The 19,894-nt window shown below is 48.5% G+C and overlaps 1 protein-coding gene across 14 annotated transcripts in view; it reads left to right on the forward strand.

Moving 5' to 3' along the window:
• The window catches only part of UROS (uroporphyrinogen III synthase), a 41,649-nt gene that overhangs the window by 21,333 nt on the left and 422 nt on the right, over positions 1-19,894 (forward strand). For 4 of the 14 annotated variants that reach the window (XM_063616839.1, XM_055245953.2, XM_063616834.1 and 1 more), the window contains 4 exons: positions 7,642-7,722; positions 9,599-9,684; positions 10,832-10,930; positions 16,818-17,236. In XM_063616839.1, the coding sequence (XP_063472909.1) occupies positions 7,642-7,722; positions 9,599-9,684; positions 10,832-10,930; positions 16,818-16,955 (404 nt within the window). In that variant the 3' untranslated portion in view covers positions 16,956-17,236. The other 10 variants (XM_063616831.1, XM_055245961.2, XM_063616833.1 and 7 more) reach the window with 6 other exon arrangements.

The raw sequence follows: 19,894 nt of genomic DNA on the forward strand, positions 1-19,894 counted from the left end.
TCATTTAATCTTCACCATCACCCCATGGAGTCAGAATCATGTCCACTGCAAGCTGTGCTGTCCAATACAGTAGGCACTAGCCACATATGGCTATTTAAATGTAAATGTAAATTAATTGAAATTAAATACAATTGAAAATTTAGTTCTTCAGCCACACTGGGCATGTTTCACAAGCTCAGTTGTCACTGTATCCAGTGGCACCAAATTGGACCACACAGAACATTCCCATCATCACCAAAAGTTCTTTCTGACTGTGCTGCTATAGAGACTCTTGGGGGACCAAGACCCAGATCTTGTCAAAGGTCACAAGCTATGAAGTGGCAGGCTGGAAGTCACACTCAGCACGGCAAGGCCACTGCTCATCCCATGGCCTGTCACATTCAGAGGCCTGACTGGCACCTGCTCCATGCCAACCTGCCCTCAAGGAGATGCTGGCCGAGCACCTCCATCCACTCTGATTTAGAGTGACTGGGGCTCCTGCAGGGGTGAAGACATAAGTGTGCTTGACTCTGCGCTTGACTCTGGTGGGCAGAGGCTTAAGGAGCCTCCAGTTTAGAGGAACTACACGGGCCTTTTCTGGCCACTCAGATGAATAAGCTGTAGTCCCAGAGTGTTTCAGCCACTTGGCAATCCTGAGCCTGTGCCCTCCTTAGTTCAGTGGATGTGCATTCATCGGCTCGGACAGGGCTTTCAGGCATTAATGCATTGACTGATGCCTCTTGCCCCACCCCCTATATTCCTTCCCACATCACAGGAAAACAAGTCAGTTCAATATGGTTTGGCAGATGTTTACCCAGGAGCACCTGTGTGCCAGGCCCTTTGCAGGGCGTTGGGACTGAAGAGGAGTTTGACTCCATTCCTGTCTTTTGGAAGTTCCCAGCCTAGCTGGGGCTGGAGGTGGGGATAGGGTGGGGAGCACAGACATCAGTAACCATTATAAGGCAGGGTGGATTAAGTGACCAGAAGAGGTATGAACAGTTTTTGTATGGTGGGCCTGCTATTAAGATATCTGTTTCTACCTGTAAAACACTCAGGATACCAAATAGGTGGGGTTTTTCCTCATATCAATGACCAGTTCTCCAATGCTCCAGATAACAGCTGGGTGTCCTACAACTTAATTTTGACATTACCCAGAATTAACCCAGACCCCACAGCTTTAAGGGCTCAGTCTTAGCAAACTGTCCCCCACTTTAGATACAAGTATTGGATGCTGAGGGACCTCTGTCCAAGTTGGCTACAAGTCAGGAGTTCCCACGACTCCCTACTCAGGTTCAGTAATTTGCTAGAATGGCTCACAGAACTCAGGGAAACACTTATGTGTACTGATTTTTATAAAGCAGATAACAAGGACACAGATAAACAGCCAGGTGAAGAGGTCTGGAAGGGTCCTGAGCACACAGGAGCTTCTGCCCCCATGGAGTTGGGGTGCACCACCCTCCTGGCACGTGGATGTGTTCACCAACCCAGAAGCTCTCCAAACTCATAGTTGAGGGATTTTATGGAGGTTCCATTATGTAGGTACCATTGATTAAATCATTGACCCCTGGTGACTAGCTCCATCTCCAATGCTTTGATCACATGGTTCCCCTCTGGTCTTCAGCCCCCATCCTGAAGCTTTCTAGGGGCCACCACCAGTCACCTCATTAGCATAAACTCCAGTATGGTTAAAAGGGGTTTATTATGAATAACAAAAGATGCTCCTCTCACCTCTAACGGGAAATTCCAAGAGTTTCAGAAGCTCTGTGCCAGGAACAGGGAGGAAAACAAAATATTTCCTCTTGTATCACAGTGTCATGACAGCGTGTCCAAAAGAAGGCAGAGGTCTTCAGGAAAGTCTGTACAAAAGGCATGGCCTCCTCTCCACAGAGAAGGGCAGGCCCTCCCTCAAGCAGTAGCCATGGCCAAGCCCTCCCACTCAGAGGGAGCCACTGAGCAGAGACGTGGAAGGAGAGGGTTTTCCTGGAAAGTACAGCATGGCAGGGGCAATGGGTGGCAAGCTGGGGAGCACTGAATAGCCTCTGAGAGTTGACTGGAGCCCTGAGGCACCGGGCCTTACGTCAGCCCCTGCGGGTCAGATTCAGGCTGGATTGGTCCTCCCCAGGCCTAGACAGGAACACAACACTGCCTGCTCCCTCTTAGTGGGAGGGCATCCCTAGGTGCAGCCAGGATTGGGCCCAAAAGGCAGTCGCTGGATTAGGACCCAGTTCTCTTGTTCCTGGGACTTTTTAGGAGTGTCTCTGAAATTTATCCCTTAAGTAAAAAGAGCATTTTTTAAAACCTACAGAGGCATTGCAGTCTAAGAGCAGGGCCTGGGGTGCTGTGGCAGGTCTTGCCTTGAAGGGAGCCGTCTTCCCACAGCTCAACGTGCTCCAGGGCTTGCTGGCAGGCAGCTTCCACAGGGGTCCTGGAGGCTCTGGGGGCATAACAAAAATGCTTTAAGGGAGTTCGAGGGCCTGTTACAAGTCTGACATTGGCATTTTGTGCATGCCTCTAATTGTCTGACATATTGTGGTACTGAGCTGTGACATGGGAATGATTACTAGACCTGCTTTTGCTCATGAAGAAACTGAGCTGAGAGAGGGAAAACTTGTCAATAGGAACAGAGCTAATAGTGCTAGGCTGGGGCTCAAGCCTAGGACTGGCTGACTCCAAAGCTCTTCCTGTTTCCCTTGCTCTGTGTTCTTCTAAAAGGTGCTTAGTCTAAGTCTAAAATATGCTCAATTCTCTTCCATCAGGTGAAGAAGTCAAAGGAATCTTTTGAAGTGAAGAAAGTGGGTTCTAGGAGCTCATCCCACTAGTTTGTGGGTTTGGACATGCCCTTATGCTGATGAATCATTGGAGTAATATCTGGGGTTTAGCCACATCCTTGGTGGCAAGGCGGTGGGGAAAGCCCCTGAGGATGAGGCCAGCCCGAGCCGCAAGGGAAAGGGGCTGCTGGGACCCCCTGACCTCACTTTATCTCCAGGAGCACACAGGGCCTCACACAGATGCCTCAGTCTGCACCACTGGGAGTTCGTGCCATCTCAGACCTACCCTCCCTACCTGGGCTGTACATAAAGAGATACTGCTAGGCTTTCTCTAGAACATTTCATGAGCCAGCACTGTGAGACATTTTCAAGCTAAAAACATACAGTTCAGGAGAGTGTAATCTGTGGTAGAAAGTGTTCACCGTTTGCTGCTAGTGAAGACGGTTGGCCCTGTCCTTCTCTGGCCACTTGTGCCACATGGTGTTCTTGGGAGAGGCGTCTCCATGCACCAGTGTGGAGAAGCCCTCTGGAGGCCAATTCAAAGAGCATCTGAGGCTAAGCAGCCGAAAGGAAAAGACCTGATGGCCAACATGTTGCTTTCTGTGGAATGTTCCAGACTGGATTGCTGGGGGTCATTTTCTTTAACAGCAGCCTAGACACATAGTGACTCTCTTCTATGCAGCCAGGTGTTGAAATAGCTGCAGGGAAGCCACAGACAGTTGTTCCAGCTTTCCGGATCAAAGAGCACTGGTTGGGCCCCGTGCCGTGTGGCCCCAGCCGCATGGGATTGCTTCTCAGGTCATGGAGCCGCACACCAGTGTGGAGGGTTCACTCCAGGGGCTCCTGGTACAGGATGCAGATGGGTCTTGTCTGCCTCCAGGCTTTTGTTTCTAATGTTTCTAGGGAGTCACCATCACAGCATTAAATGGTATCAAAGCCCTTCTTTTAAAAATGTAGAAATAAATGTAAATGGTAGATCTTGACATTGCTTGTGGGATTAAGATCTACAAAGAATAATAATTATTTCTGTGGGTGGCTGACTATTAGCTCTTTAATAGAATAGGTGGCTCCTGCCTGTTTTCAGTGAAGAGATTGAGCTGTACCCACAGTTTGTTTGTAAGGAGACAGAAGTGAACCTCTGAGTCATTGTTCATTAGAAGACCAGAACCATCAGGCTGGTGTCCCTGCTTTGCAAACACAAGGCAGAAGAGATCAGTGTCACTTTTGAGTGGTCACATTGGTGTTTCAGTTAACTGGCTCAAGGCTTGGTTGGATAGATATTAACATATTCTGACCTTATCTGGGAGAATACTGGTCTACATTCTTTGCAAAGCTTCTGCTATTTCTTCTAATTTATTACCAGCATATCTACGGGTCCTAATAAATCTTCCATTTGCAGTTAGAATATCCAAATAAAAATCCATGTTGACTGCTAAGAAGGACCTTCACCTTGGCTTTACCAAGGCATTAATGATTTTTTTTCTCAGTAAACTTTGATGCCTGATTTTAAAAGCTAAAAATCTACCTCCAATGCTTGTAGTAAACAGGCCGATTCATAGCTATGCCTATTTATTTTAGTTAACACTTACTACTTTGTGGCAGGCACTATTGTAAGTGCTTAAAGCTATTAATCCATTTAATCTGATAACTAATTGTTCTGATAGATTCTCCTTTGTTCCCAGATATCTCCTGTAATGGGAAAGTAATTACACGCTAAATGGTAAAAGGTAGAATACAGTATAACTTTTGAAAAGAGAGAGAAACTGTGTGGGCAGAAAGATTGCACTACAGTTTATTTGAAATGTCCTCCTGGATTGGGAAAGTTTCTGCAGCCTGGCAGACTTGCCAGGATTTTCTTCCATTCCTCCGATCAGCCTCCTCATCCTTATTACCTGCACTCAGGCGCCCACTGTCTGCTCGAACTGATTCTCATGGCAGTGCCCAAGAGGGGGAAGTCATTGTAAACCTGGAAGTTGTTACTGTTTTACAGATGTGTGCATGTCCTTCGGTAAGATGACATTTTAAAAAGTCAGTCTCATTGATGCAGGACTTTTTGCTCCTTAATTCAGCTAAATCTGGGTTCTTGTCTCATGACCAGGAAAAATTAGGCATGTGGACACATTGAAGGGTGAGAAGGGCAGAATTTATTAAGTGAAAGGAAAGCTCTCGGCTGGGCGCAGTGGCTCACGCCTGTGATCCCAGCACTTTGGGAGGCCGGGGCAGGTGGATCACCTGAGGTCAGGAGTTTGAGACCAGGTCAGGAGTTCTGGCCAACATGGTGAAACCCCATCTCTACTAAAAATACAAAAATTACCTGGGCTTGGTGGCCACGTCTGTAATCCCAGCTACTCAGGAGGCTGAGGCAGGAGAATTGCATGAGCCCAGGAGGCAGAGGTTGCAGTGAGCCGAGATCGTGCCACTGCACTCCAGCCTGGGTGAAAGAGTGAGACTCCGTTGCAAAAAAAAAAAAAAAGAAAGAAAGAAAAGCCCTCAACAAAGAGAGGGATTCTCCAAGCAGGTTTCTCCCTCATTATTGAATACCAGGGGTACCACACATGAGCTGATGAGGCCAGGCTCCTCCCCGCATAAGGCGTGAATCCTAGTGGCTCCGCCCTGTTCCCCCAGCACGCACATGAGGATGCCCAAGTAAGCCATAGGTAGTATCGGAAAAGGCAACATTTGATTGGTTAAAAGGCATTATTCAGAAAGAATCAATTGGGAAAGGGCAGACAAACGGGCAGACGTTCTGCCCCTGGGTCGCTGGTTTCATCCGGGACCAGCAATCTGGTCTTTCAGACTTCAGGCTGTTCTAGGCTTGAAGGTGAGGTCTCACCGGGGACCCTTCCCTATCTGCCTAGGCATTTGTCTGCCTCCTGCTTGTATCATCATTTTCTTAATTACCTGCAGTGACTTTATCAAGCCCCCTCCTGAGCTGCGTAATAATAATACTCTGTTAGGATTTTCAGTGTTGTTACTCATCATCAGCCCAGACAGCCGAGAATTCCAGGCCTCCTTCCTGTTAAACGAATGGAGAGCAGAGCCTTTGAGCTCTACGATTCACTATTTTTATGTCAGCCTTAACCATCCCATTGGCCTGTTGGGGCTGAAGATAAATCCCCAGGCATTAAGCATATTCCAAAAGGGAATGACTCCTCTGTCTTTGGCTTTTCGAAGTGGGTTAGTTTTCAGGAATGTAGTCGTAGATCTCCCCTCACCAGCAGAGGAGGACTCAGCCAGGACATTCTCAAGTTTTTCTCCTTTCTGCTGACAGGGTGGTGTCTTTTCAGTGAAGTCAGCTGACCTGGTTGGACATTTGTGGGCCCTGTGTGCCTGCAGAGCCAAGCTCTCTGCAAGGCACAGGTGGTGGAGAGACAGAGACAAGCAGCTGCCCTCAGGGAGCCCCGTACCCCTTCAGCCCAGCCTTGTGAGTCAGAGATAAGAATGAGCAGCTCAGGACTCCACTGGACCCTCACAAGAGGTGCTGCCAAGGGAAGATTCCTGAATCTTTCCAAGGCCACTTGCACACTTGTGGGGCTGGGCTTGCTGAAAAACTGGACCGTAGTTTTCTTACTGGATCCCCAGGAAGAGCTTTGGCCCCTAACATCTTCCACCCTGCACTCCCTAGCACACACATAGACACACAGAAACAGGGAAGAAAATTGCACCTGAACGTGGCTTTGAAAATATGTCTCTAGGGATGACTCTACAGAGCATGAAAACATCTCCTCACAGTGGAAGAGAGAAATCAGCAGGCATCTATTAACGAATTTAACAATCTCCCAATTCATTATTTTCTTTTATGTTGGTACTGATATTTACAGAGCAGTTTAAATAAAGAAAACATTCACCAGTATGTAGCCTTTATACACTTGAAATTAAGTGGCCTGCAGTTATTCCTGTTGTTTGGCTGCTGCTTGCTAGAGATGGTACTGGATGGAAAGAGGTTGTTTTGCTCCTTCCTCTCATTGTAGTCACCAGAGAAGATGTGATCAGAGAGATCATAAGGATGTGAGAAAATATACAATGTGTATGGACAACGCCCATTAAAATTTCTTATGTCTTACGGATGGATGTGGGGGGAAATGGCTGGTTCTACTAAAATGCTGTGTTTTCAGATTTGGGGAAGATTCTGGCATTTGACAACGCATCAGCTTTTTTGGACAGTATCGTTGCAAATTGGCATTCAAATCCTATGCTGTCCTCACTATTCTGCAAAGAGTTAAGTGCTGAAAATGCCCTTAAGTCTTCCCAGAGTGGAGATGCTGGGAGCAGAGGTAGTGGTGAAAGGACAGGCAGGCCATTCTTAGCAGGCTTCTCTCTCTAAGGCCTGTGCAGTCGCCTTTTGGCACTTGGCCTAGTGGCTGTTGGTGTAGCTAGAAGAGGAGTGGGCAGTCAGCTTGTCTTTGTTGGGGGTGGCTGCAGAGCTGCTCCTGGCTGCCGGTTACCTGCTGCCTCCTGAGCGTGAGCCCTGGCTCATCCGGAGCCTCTTTAAAGGTAGAAAATGTTTGCCCCAGTGCCAGTCGGCACCAGGCCTGATCTTTACCTTCCTGACTTAGTTAAGGTGCAAAGTCTGCCTTTAAATAGCGACTGCAGGCTAGGCAGTCACTTCAGGATCAGAGGGAGTTAAAAGAATGTGGCCAACTTGTTTGTGTGGATGTTCATTTTCTGAGCACCTCCACACACATTACCTCTTATGATCTTCATATAACAACCCTTCAAGTTCAGCAAGGTAGCAGGTGCTCTTCCTGTTTACAGATGCTGAAACTGAGTCCTAGAAGCAGAGCCAGGCCTGGAGCCCAGGGCTGCTTCCCCCTTCCCAAAGCTGCCCCTCCCCATTCCCCTGTGCACAGGGCCTGGCCCTGAGTTTTCACAAAGCCTGGTTATTTATTCACAGGGGAGTCCTCAGCACTGCCTCTTCTGTTTCCCTGTGGAAACCTCAAAAGAGAAATCCTGCCAAAAGCGCTCAAGGACAAAGGCGAGTAGAATGCTTTGACTGCATCCCTTACCACTTTGGGATCCACCAGGAGCCTTTGCAGTGATAGAAGTGGGTGGCCCTGCAGAGAGCACGCAAGGGAGAGCAGGGCTGGGTTGGATAAGCCAGGCCAAGAGAGGCAGAAACCATCCTCATGGGAAGAGTGGACGTGCAGTCTGCACTTTCCTTTCTTTGGATCCACTCTTCTCAGCTTGTTTGGCTCAAGCTAGGAGCACACAGTGTGTCTCCAGTCCTTCACCAAGAGGACAGGAGATGGAGATGTGGAGGTGGCCCCTGGGCAGATAACTGAGATGACAAACCATAGAATTGGTTCCACATGTAGAAGAAAGTCTACAAATGTAGCTGATCTTATAATAGCATGCAGCGCCCTCCAGCCGAGCCGCACAAGCCCCACCTGCCCTCCAGCTCCACCTGCCGTGGCTCCCAAGACTGTCAGCGTCTAGAAACCAGTTCTTGCCTCTGAAGCATGTCGCTGTCCTTGACTCAGATGTCTTGGCTGTCACCTGCGCAACTTTTGCTGTCACATAGTTAGTCTGGGAGCAAAGTGTATCAGTGGTTTGGAGTACCAGCTTTCGGATGAGACAAAAACAGATTTGAATTCTCCCTCTTGCTGTTTATTAGCTATGTGAATGAAGGTAAGTGATGTAATCTCTCTGGGCATCAGTATCCTTATCTGTGAAATATGGTTATCTGTGCATAACCATGGTACCCGCCTCATAGAGGTGTTCAGAGATCATGTAGCATGACGCCTTTTTCTCCAAAGGCAAGCTCTTCATGGAACTATGACTGTTACTGTCTCTCCCAGGGTTTTGAAGCTCTAATAGTCCACATGAGCAGTGTGACCCAGGATGACCTTAGACCTTGTAACTTTCCCCTCGTATTAAAATGGAGCTAGATCGTATCCCTTCTACCCATATCATCTGTCTTCTGAAGCTACCAGGAATAAAGGCAGAGGACATTAGGTAATAAGATCAGCAAAATCATTAGCTTTTCGGGAACAAGAAAATACCAGGATAAAATAAGAGAAAGCTTGGTCTCAGTTACCCTTAAAGAAATAATATATAAATCAGAGGTTTGATACTTCAGTTTATTTCTTTAGTTTTCGGGGATATGAAATGGCAATAGGTTGCTGTTTTATGCTGAAGTTATCATTTCTTCTGAGAGAGTTTCCCATTTTATTTTCAGAAGCCTGAGTTTTCACTACTTTTCACCTACCATTTGGCTGCCCCTCATAAGTCAATATCTGATTGAAATTGCACGAGTCTCTTCAGTGCCTGGCACCTCATCACCAGCCCTGAAAACCCCTGGGAATGTTCAGAGTCGCTGAATGGCACAGGGAGGAATGTGGGAAAGGCCACGGCTTAATCATTTCATGTACAAGTGGACACACTGAGGCCCAGAGAGGGGACGCGTGGCCATGTGGAGGCACAGCTGGAGTGCAGCCGGGGATCTGGACTCCAGGCCTCTCCCAAGAGCTGCCCTTCCTACACTTGCTGGTGTCATGCAACCTGTCTGTGTGGGATCCATGGAGTGACTAGGGACGGCCTTGTGTGGACAAACCTACATAAGCCTGGGAACAAAAGACATTCTGGGTGCAAATGAAGGCTTTGGTTTCTGGGCCTTTGTTCTTTTTCTGCCGTCTCAGCCTCATCTTCCACAGGACCACTCCACAACATTCAGCAGGCTGCAGAGGGCTATTCAAGGCCTCTCTGCTAAGTCTGGCCTCTCAGCTTCCAGGCAGCTGGTTCCAGGAGGGTGGTGCTGTATTGGGAGGTTTCACCAACTGTGCTGTGAAGTGGTGGAGGCCCCATTGTGTGCCCAGTGCGGTAAAGTCTTTCCTGCTTTTGATTGTGCCCAGGGATTGCCATGGAAAGCATAACTGTGTATCAGACAATTCCACACCCAGGAATCCAAGGGAACCTGAACAGCTACTATTCCCAGCAGGTACGTGGCGTTTCGGGGGAAAGTTCTGGCAGGGTGGGTGCCCAGGTGGGGAAGCACAGGGTGAAGGGCACAAGCTGACAGATGTTGGTTCTATATGTGGTTTCACTGTCCCCAGCTGTCACCTGCATGCCTTTTCCTGTCACGTAGTTGGTCTGGAATTCTAGAATTAGGAATGGAAACAATTTTGTGGTTGTTTCATGAAATGTCTATTGCAAGCTGGTTTGAAATCAGTGATTTCAGTAAGAGGTGCTTGTGGTAGGTGATCTATGAAACCTCCCTGTTTGGAGAGATTAATGTGGTGACTTTGAGGAAGTGGTAAGTTTTTATAGGGGTTAAACGAGATAATTTACGCAAAGCTTTTTGTACAGCATCGAAGATACATACAACCCTGAGGTAAATAGTGGCCTTGATGTTATCATTGCTATTCATCATACGGGGGTGCTGGTGGAGCTGGAGGGGCAGACACTGAAAAGGGAGGCTGGGCCCATAGTGGGAAGAGCTGACAGTGGCCACCAAGGAGTCTGGATTGAATTTGGGAGTCCATGGGGACTGTTGGAGGACTCAGGCAGGAGAATGGATAGCTCTTGCTTGAGTTCCTTGATGTCTTCAGCATTTATATGCAGTAAAACACCTCCCTTTCCTCTCCCAAGGCAGGCTTCTGAATGTATTGCCTGGTATTGGGAGGGCCTGATAGGACAAACCAAATGCAGAAAGGCCAGGCAGGCTCGTCTGCTTGCTCTACTCCCAGAGGGAGGGAGCATTGACAGGGAGCCAGCACTGCCTCACACCACTGCCTCATGTGATCAGTGCCATATGACCGCAGGAGCTAGAGGCATTGTCTAGACTGCTGGGCACATGAGGTCCGTGATGCCCATGTCCTCTGGCCAGGCAGACACAGACCTGGAGGCCAGCAGAGTGACCAAGGAGCAGCACCAGCTTTCTGATGGCAGCCTGCTCTTTCCAACAGTTCCCTACCAGAATCCTGCCTTACTGGAGCAGAGGATGCCAGCATCAACCAGGAACCACTCCTGCGCGAAAACCGCCTGGGTGGCCTGGGGCTTGCGGGCTTGATGCCGATGAAGCTGGAGGAATGTTTTCTCTCCTCAGTCTCATGGCAAGGACTGATCTTGTTTTCTCTTCCCCACAGGGGGTTCCAGCCAGCATCACATTTTTTAGTCCCTCTGGCCTCACATACAGTCTCAAGCACATTCAGGAGTTATCTGGTGACAATATCGATCAAATTAAGGTAAGTTATTCCACGGGCTTTTGGTCTTTTTCAGATTAGTTTTTTTTTTTAATCTTTACGAATTATCCTAGGGCTTCAATGTCAAGTGAGACACCCCTGGCCTAGCAGGTGCCTTAGAATCGGAAGGGCAGCTCTACTTCCTGCTGGGCTGTCGCACAGATTGCTCACCTTCTCCCAGCCCGTTTCCTCACTTGCAGCATGAGGATAATTGTCTCTCTGTGGCTTTCTAGACATGTGTACAGTCTTCCCTGCTTAGGATGAGTCTCAGAATTACGTGAGGGAATTTGAGTAAAGTCCTGAATTAGCTCAGGGCTTGATACAGGTGTTAACATCCTTTCCTTCCTTTCCCCCATCTTATGTTTGCCATTATTATCTATTCTAAAAGCAGTCACCTTTTTCATATCTTTTAAAGGGTTTACATTCACACTTACTAGGGACTGTATTTATTATGAGTCTACAAATAACCACAACTCTTGTGTCTGTAATAGAAATACCCTTGAACTGGCTCCAGAGGGACTGAGGAGAGGGTGCAGGATGTGACCCAGAGCCCAAGGACAGAAACTGCCACTCACTGCAGTCAGGAAGAGCAAAAGGCTTCACCTGCCTTCTCACAGGTGCATCTCATGTGGGGAGTATGCACCGCTCTCGGAGCACGGGGCTCAGAGACGTCATATGGCCTGTCTGTGGGTCACACTGCTGAGAAGGAAAAGCTGCAATTTGAACCTGGGAAGACTGACTCCACATTGTCAGCCATGGTGATGCCTTGCCATGGTCTCAGGAGCTGCTGAGCAGTTGATGCACTTCTGGGCAGTAACTGATAGAATTCTCACACCAGTCCAGTGGTAGGTATCCAGAAAAAGGGGTCAGTGGTCCTCATTACAGGTGAGGACACTGAGGCCTAGAGAGGTTAAACAACTTGCCAAAGTCATGTTTTGAGTTACTGGAAGGCCCAGGACTCACACGGGTCACTGAGGAAGAAAAACAATATCTGAATCTTGTGGTTAGAAAGATTAGAGAGAGAGGCCGGGCGCGGTGGCTGCCATCCGGAATCCCAGCACTTTGGGAGGCCAAGGCAGGCGGATCACCTGAGGTCAGGAGTTCCAGACCAGCCTGTCCAATATGATGAAAACCCCGTCTTTACTAAAAATATAAAAATTAGCCGGGCATGGTGGCATGCGCCTTTAATCCCAGCTACATGGGAGGCTGAGACAGGAGAATTGCTTGAACCCCAGAGACTGAGGTTGCAGTGAGCCGAGATCACGCCCCTGCACTCCAGCCTGGGTGACAAGAGTGAAACTCCATACCCGCCCTATAAAAGAAAAAAAGAAAGAAAAAGAAAGATTAAAGAGATAGGACCCATAAAGTGGTTAGCATGGCAACTGGTCCATAGTGAGGGCTGACGTTATATTGCAGGTCAGGATGGGTCACGGAGCTGGTCCTGCTCTGGTTCTTGTCCCTCTGTGTCATGCTGCCTCTCTCCTGGGCCTGTAGGAGGAGTCCCCACCTCCACCCCACCTCACCCACCCCCGAGTCACGCAATGCTGTGAGATGCCTGGTGGTATAAGCCTAACACAGTTTTCCCCAGGCTTCTTAGTGTTTGCCTAGAGGAAGAACTAAAGATTTATACTGTATCTTCTTTCAAAGCAAGCATGTTTAAAAGCACAAATGGATACTCAGCATCTGAACGAAAAACTCAGGCCTTTCTGAATAGACTGCTGCCTGCACTGTCCATACCCGTGGCAGCTGGGGACTGAGTGCGTGTGCCTATCCTGCATCTGTCACACCCATTTCTGCAGCCCTCCCCACTCTGAGGAGCTCTCAGTAGCCCCCTCGCCTCTTACTACAGTGATTGATTACCCTGCCTGCCAGTAGTTAACACCTCTGCCATTGCTGGGGAGGACAAAGTGACAGAACTGGCCTTGCTCACAGTGACTGTGGACTGCTTGGGGGCCACGAAGGCACTGTGTGTGGGGTGTGAGTCGTCCCTCGACACTGGGACTTGGCGCTGGATAGTGAGGTGCTTTCAAGGTTCATAGAGGACACAGTCCTAGCCCGTGAGTTGGTAGTTAGGCTTTTCTGTCTCAGCTCGGCCTTAGATTTGCTAGTGTCCTCCCTCCCCGGGAGTCCCTGTAGGGCCCACTGTTTGTACAGCATTGCACAACATGCAGGCGCACCACAAAAGATCAAAGGGGGTGACTTCCGACCTGAACTTGCTACTTATCATTGACTTGGGAAGACCATACACTTGTCTATAAATGCCACAGAGATGTCACTCCAAAGCAGTAGGTCAGCAGATTCATAACCACCACCACCACACTAATGGCAGCAACTGAATTTCCTATGTACAGGAAAATGCCCTTGCAGCCTGTGAGGTGGGTATCTTCACACCTAGTGGTCACTAGCCACAGTGGCAGAGCCAGGCTGTGAACGTGGCTGTTGCCCCCACAGCCAGGCTGGTGCACTCACGTCCAGTTTGTGCCAGGGATGGAGAAAGAACATTGATGCTGGGCCCCCCTCACCTAGCCTGGGGAAGACTACTGCTCTGTGGGGCACTATCGTGTGAACATTCATGGACACAGAGGAGTGAAAGGCTCCTGTGAAAAAGCTGCCGTTTCACCAAACTATTGATAACCCTGCTCTAGGACTACAGTTATGTTTGCCATTTGCTGGTTCCCAGTCTCAGGGAGTTTCTTTTTTTAAAATTTTTAAATAGCTTTATTGAGATGTAATTCACAAACCATAAAATTTACTTTTTATGATTTTAATACGTAAACTTAAAAAAAATTTTTTTTTTTTTTTAGAGATGGGGTCTCATTATGTTGCCCAGGCTGATCTCAAACTCCTGGCCTCAAGTAATCTTCCCACCTGGGCCTCCCAAAATGTAGGGATTACAGTTGTGAGCCACCGCGCCCAGACCAATATGCAATATGTAAACTTTAACATGATTTTTATGATAGTCACAGATTTATGCAACCATCACCACTGTCTAGTTCCAGGACATATCATCACCCCAAAGAGAAACCCGGTACCCATTCGCAGCCACCCCTCATTCCCTCATTCCTCCCACTCCTTGGCAACTACTCAACTGCTTTTCATCTCCATGGGTTTACCTATTCCGGACATCTCATATTAATAGAATCATACAGTATGTGGTCTTTTGTAACTGACTCTTTTCACTAGCATAGTGTTTTCAAGGTTCATCCATGTTGTAGCAGGTACCAGTACTTCATCCCTTTTTATTGCCAAATAATAGTACATGCTGAGGACCATTTTATTTACCCATTCACTAGTTAATGGACATTTGGATTGTTTTCCACTTTCTGGCTATTAAATAATGCTGAACATTCAAGTACAATTTTCCGTGTGGACATATGTTTTCATTTCTCTTGGGTATATATCTAGGAGTAGATTTATTAGATCGATGGTAACTTTGTTTAACATTTGGTCGAATTACTGCTATTTTCCAAAGTGGTTCTGCCATTTTGCATTGTCACTAGCAATGTATAAGGGTTCCAATTTCTCCATATCCTCGATGTCCTTATTTTTCTGTCTCTGATTATGGCCATCCTTGTGGGTTTGAAGTGGTTTCTCAGCATGTATTTGATTTAGATTTCCCTAATGACTAACAGTGTTGAGCATCTTTTTATGTGTTTGTTGGTCATTTTTATATCTTCTTTAAAGAAATATCTATTCAGATCCTTTGCCTACTTTTAACCCAGGTTATTTGTCTTTTTATTGTTAAATTGCCAGAATTCCTTATTCTGAATACAATTTTTTTTTTTTTTTTGAGATGGTGTCTCGCTCTGTTGCCCAGGCTGGAGTGCAGTGACACAATCTCAGCTCACTGCAACCTCCACCTCCGGGGTTCAAGCTATTCTCCTACCTCAGCCTCATGAGTAGCTGGGATTACAGGTACACACCACCATGCCTGGCTAATTTTTGTATTTTTAGTAGAGATGGGGGTTTCACCATGTTGGCCAGGCTGGTCTTGAACTCCTGACCTCAGGTGATCTGCCCACCTCGGCCTGCCAAACTGTTGGTATTACAGGCGTGAGCCACTGCACCTGGCCTCTGAATACAATTTTTTTTTTTTTTTTGAGACGGAGTTTTGCTCTCGTTGCCCAGGTTGGAGTGCAGTGGCACGATCTCAGCTCACTGCAACCTCCGCCTCCCGGGTTCAAGCAATGCTCCTGCCTCAGCCTCCCAAGTAGCTGGGATTACTATATGTATTTTTAGTACAGACGGGGTTTCACCATGTTGGCGAGGCTGGTCTTGAACTCCTGACCTCAGGTAATCTGCCCACCTCGGCCTCCCAAAAGTGCTGGGATTATAGGCATGAGCTACCATGCCTGGCCTCTAAATACAAATTTTTTATCAGACATATGATTTGTAAAAATTTTCTCCCATTCTGCGAGTTGTCTTTTTACTTTTTGATAAAGTTCAATTTATTGGTTTTTTCTTTTGTTACTTGTGCTTTGGGTGTTGTATCCAAGAAACCATTAATTTACTGTTGTTTTAATTCAGTGTTTTGAAGATTTACTCGTATGTTTCCTTCTAGGAGTTGTGTAGTTTTAGCTCTGAACTTAGGTATTTGATCTGTTTTGAATTGATTTTTGTGTGTTGTGTGAGGTAGGGATCCAACTTTATTTTATCCTCAGGGAGTTTCCTAAGCAATGGGTGCTTAGCAAGGCAGTACTGTGGGTGGGGCGGGAGCGGGGCCTCTGCAGGACAGTGGCCTCCCTCCCCTCATTCTGACTCAGCCGGAGGAAGGAGCCTCAGTCCCGCAGCATCCTAGGTTATGCAGAGGTACAGGTGGCTTGTTACCTCCACTACCACCTGGCCTGCTGCTCACTTGCTGGGAGGTAGGATGAAGCAGAGTGCTGGGCAGGGGCTGCCAGTGTTGGATGCTCACTTGCTCCCAAACAGGTTTGGGGTCCACAGTCTCAATGCAGAGGAGAGTGGGGGATGAGGACCTTCTCTCATTTAACCCCCACACTAGCCCTCTGAGGCCAGGGTAACTGTGCCCCTTTTATAGGTGAGGATCAGAGAGGCTAAGGGACTTGCACTAATAACAGCTAGCAGGGGGCAGAGCCGGGACAGAAGCAGTGCTCCATCCCAGGCGAGGCTCTGCACAGAACCATCAAGCCTGTGGTGCTTGTTCAGAGAGAGGTGTCCTGTGGATGAGGCCAGTGCCCCGGATTGGCTGATTGGAAGGATCACGACAACATAGGCAGCAGCCCATGACGGTCATCGAGCTTATCTCTGGGCCAGGCCAAGTGGTTCACACCTGTCACCTCATTTAATCCTCACAGCAGCCCAGTGAAGAGTCCTGTTATCTTTTCGGTTTTACGGATGAGGAGATGGAGGCCAGAGAGGATGGGCCACGGGCCAAGGTCATTGTCCTGTGGAGCTGGGATTTAAATCCCAACGCTGTGGCCGCAGAGCCCTGACCTTGATGGCTCTACTTTCCTGGGGATTCAGTCACTGCCCCTGCCACACCGTCCTCCCCTTGATCAGACCCAGAGCCCCCGACACCCGAAGCAGAACTGTCTTCAGCTAGAGCCTCTGAGGAAGGACTGTACTGACGCAGCCATGATGGTGATCACCAGCCTGGGGCCTTCATGTCCCTGCCCTCACTTGAGCCTGGGAACAGCGTGCTGTTGCTCAGAGTGGCAGAGAGACTGTGATGAGAGCGTGGATGCAGAGGTATTTTGCACGCTCAGAAGCTGGGCTCGAATTGGGCAGTGTTGTCATTTTTATAAACACGTCACATGAGCAATAACGTCCAACCGCAAGGCTGGCTGATGGCCCCTGCACACATCCAGCCGCCTGCTGCCCCAGCCCCTGCTGGTGTGCTGAAGCCCTGTTTTCTCTTCTGTCTTTATAGTTTGCAGCCATCGGCCCCACTACGGCTCGCGCGCTGGCCGCCCAGGGCCTTCCTGTAAGCTGCACTGCAGAGAGCCCCACGCCACAAGCCCTGGCCACTGGCATCAGGAAGGCTCTCCAGCCCCATGGCTGCTGCTGAGTCAGCCACTTAGTGCTTGCCCCATGCAGCCTTCCTGGGCTGGGCTGGTTCTGGACAGAGCCGGGCATGGGCAAGGCCTCTTGGGAGCTGCTGCCAACAGACTCCTGCCTCAAGCCTGAGTGGAAGCACCTGAGGACCGGGGATCAGGACCTGACCTGGGGCTGGCCTCAGGCCCACGTGCACGTGACCGCCCTCTGTGGAAGCCAGCTTAAACCCTATCCCTGTTAGAGCTTCCTGTACCCAGCAGGAAGGAAATCAAATAAACCACACTGGCTACCTGAGTGTATGGTTACTATGTGTCATTTCAAGTGCAAAGCTGTGTTCAGGGAGGAGACAGGTATGCCCACCTGTGATAACCCACAAACCTGCTATGAATCAGAAAATTTTCTCTATATAAAGTAGGTTTATTCATTCTATAAAAAGGACCGTGAAGTTCTTGCTTGTGAGCTATGAACAATTGTAGTTCAAATATAGAGAGACTTGCTTTCCCTCAAAGATGCAACTGCAGTGTTAGACAGTCAAACAATCTGATCTCCCAGGAATCTGAGGGGCTGGAGAGGTCAGTATTTACTGAGAAGAGGTTCATGTGCAAATGCAGTGCCCTGTAGAAGGGCTTTGGAAATCTGTTCCCAAACTTCATTCCCAGTTCATTCGCAAAGTTCCCAAACTTCATTCCCAACTCAGCCTGAAATTTAGGCTAAGTTGACTGAAACCCAGACTTGTCTCTTAGTAGCATGTGGGCTTGTGGTGGGAAGGCTCTGCCCACATGCCTCTGTCTCCTTGAAAGATCTGGCTGAAAGGCATTTGGGTTCCACGTTTCTGATCTCCATTCCTCATGACAACCCTGAGGAGTGGACATTCCTGTCGTTCCATTTTTCTGGTGAGGAAACAGACTCGAAGTGAAATGATTTCTCAGGGTCGCATAGCTAGTGAGTGGCAGAACCAGAACAAAATTAAAAGGGATGGATGAGCATAAGCACTTAGACCTAGACTAATGAAATTCATCAGCCACCTCATATGAGATTCACACTAGTTGAGAGGTTAGAATTCAGTGATAATTGTTCTCCAAATCTTTATACAGAAATTCTTTGAGAACTGTTCTAAAACTGGATTATGGTGATGGTTCCATGAAGTGACCACTTGTCTCAGAATATTAAGGAAAATAATTGGGCAAGCACTGTTTCATACACGTTTTCACCATAGTACCAAAGTGAAATAGATTAGCCCATGAACTAAGAACCTGGCTGTACATTAGAACCACGTGATGTGCTTCTAAAATGAAATTGCTCAGGCCCCACCCCTAGAGATTCCCCTGAATTGGTTTCTAGAATAAAGCCCAAGCAGCAGGTGTTAGATGCTCTCCAGGTGCCTCCAGTGTGCACCCATGTTTGGAAACTGCTGGATTGCAGGAATGGGGTCCCCTATAGCTGGAGTGCGATCAGGAATGCCCTCATGCATGGTGAAGAGACTGGAGAAGCAAGACAAGCCCGGAAGTGAGGAAGGAGGAGAAGTCCAAGCTGTAGGCAGACAAGCATGGGCAGGATGTGTGGGCCTCAGAAGCACACGTTGAAGGAGGAGGAACAACACCGTGTTGCAGGGCAGGGAAGATAGGTTCCTTTTCAGAGCCTTAGGGGGTGGGGGACAGAATCAGGGACAAAGGTTCACTAAATGTCTACATGCTAGTAAACACCACACGTGTGTCCTTTCATCCCCACACAACCCGAAGCCACCTTTTGAAGAGGATGTGAGGCTATCGACAGTTCTGGTGTAGCCTTGTTTCAGATGGAGTGGGCCAGGGCATGGTTAAAGATGGTTCTGTTTGGGATCAGGAAGGCAGGGAGCTCGTGCAGGGGCGGGAGATGAGCAAAGCAGCAGGTGCAGTGTCCTCGACCATTGCGTGAGTCGGGAGCCTGGGCTTGCTTTGGCAGTTGGGCTGGAGATTCCTGAGAACATGAGGGCTGAGTAGGCAAAAGCCAGTTGGAAAGGGACTGTGGAGAAACCCTGGTTCTGAAGGTATTGGTGGGACAGAAGGTAAGATCTGTAATTACCCAGCTCAAGAAAGTGAAGCCCAGGGATGTCACACGTCATTTCTTCTGCTCACCCTCCCACGGGACTGCAGTTTCTGTTAAGGACAATAATTATGTTAATCATTCTATGGCTCAGTGGCTAGATGGGAGTGAACAGAAGCTGGCATAAGGCTTTCCTTCAAAGATACAACTGCAGCATTAAACAGACCATCTGATCTCCCAGGAATCTGAGGGGCTGGGAGGTCAGTATTTACTTAGAAGAGGTTCATGTGGCCAGGCACGTTGGCTCACGCCTGTAATCCCAGCACTGTGGGAGGCCGAGGTGGGCGGATCAGGAGTTCAAGACCAGCCTGACCAACATGGTGAAACCCCATCTCTACTAAAAATATAGAATTAGCCAGATGTGGTGGAGGGTGCCTCTAATCCCAGCTACTTGGGAGGCTGAGGCAGGAGAATTGCTTGAACTCAGGAGGCGGAAGTTGCAGTGAACTAAGATTGTGCCACTGCCCTCCAGCCTGGGCAACAAGAGCAAAACTCCATCTTAAAAAAAAAAAAAAAGGTTCATGTGCAAATGCGGAGCCCTATAGAAAGGCCTTGGAAATCTGTTCCCAAACTTCATTCCTACTTTTTAACAGATCCAGCTGTTCCTGATGTGCTGGGGGAAGTTCAGCTTTGAGTTTGTAGATGTTCTAGGTGCCTTCCCAGAGTCAATGTGGGAAGCCGGGTCGAAGCCAGAGTCTCACACGACACCCTGTGCGGCAGTAGGCCAGGACGGTGAGTGAGTCGCACCCCCCGCCCTGCCAGCTCCAGACAGAGTAACGCCCCAGCAGGCTGGGTGGCCAGCCTCCTTGTGTCCTTCCTGGGGATCAGAAGGGACAGAAGGGTGGGGTGGGAGAAGACACTCAACAGATG

Source organism: Symphalangus syndactylus, chromosome 2 (assembly GCF_028878055.3).
Source record: "Symphalangus syndactylus isolate Jambi chromosome 2, NHGRI_mSymSyn1-v2.1_pri, whole genome shotgun sequence".
NCBI lineage: Eukaryota > Metazoa > Chordata > Mammalia > Primates > Hylobatidae > Symphalangus > Symphalangus syndactylus.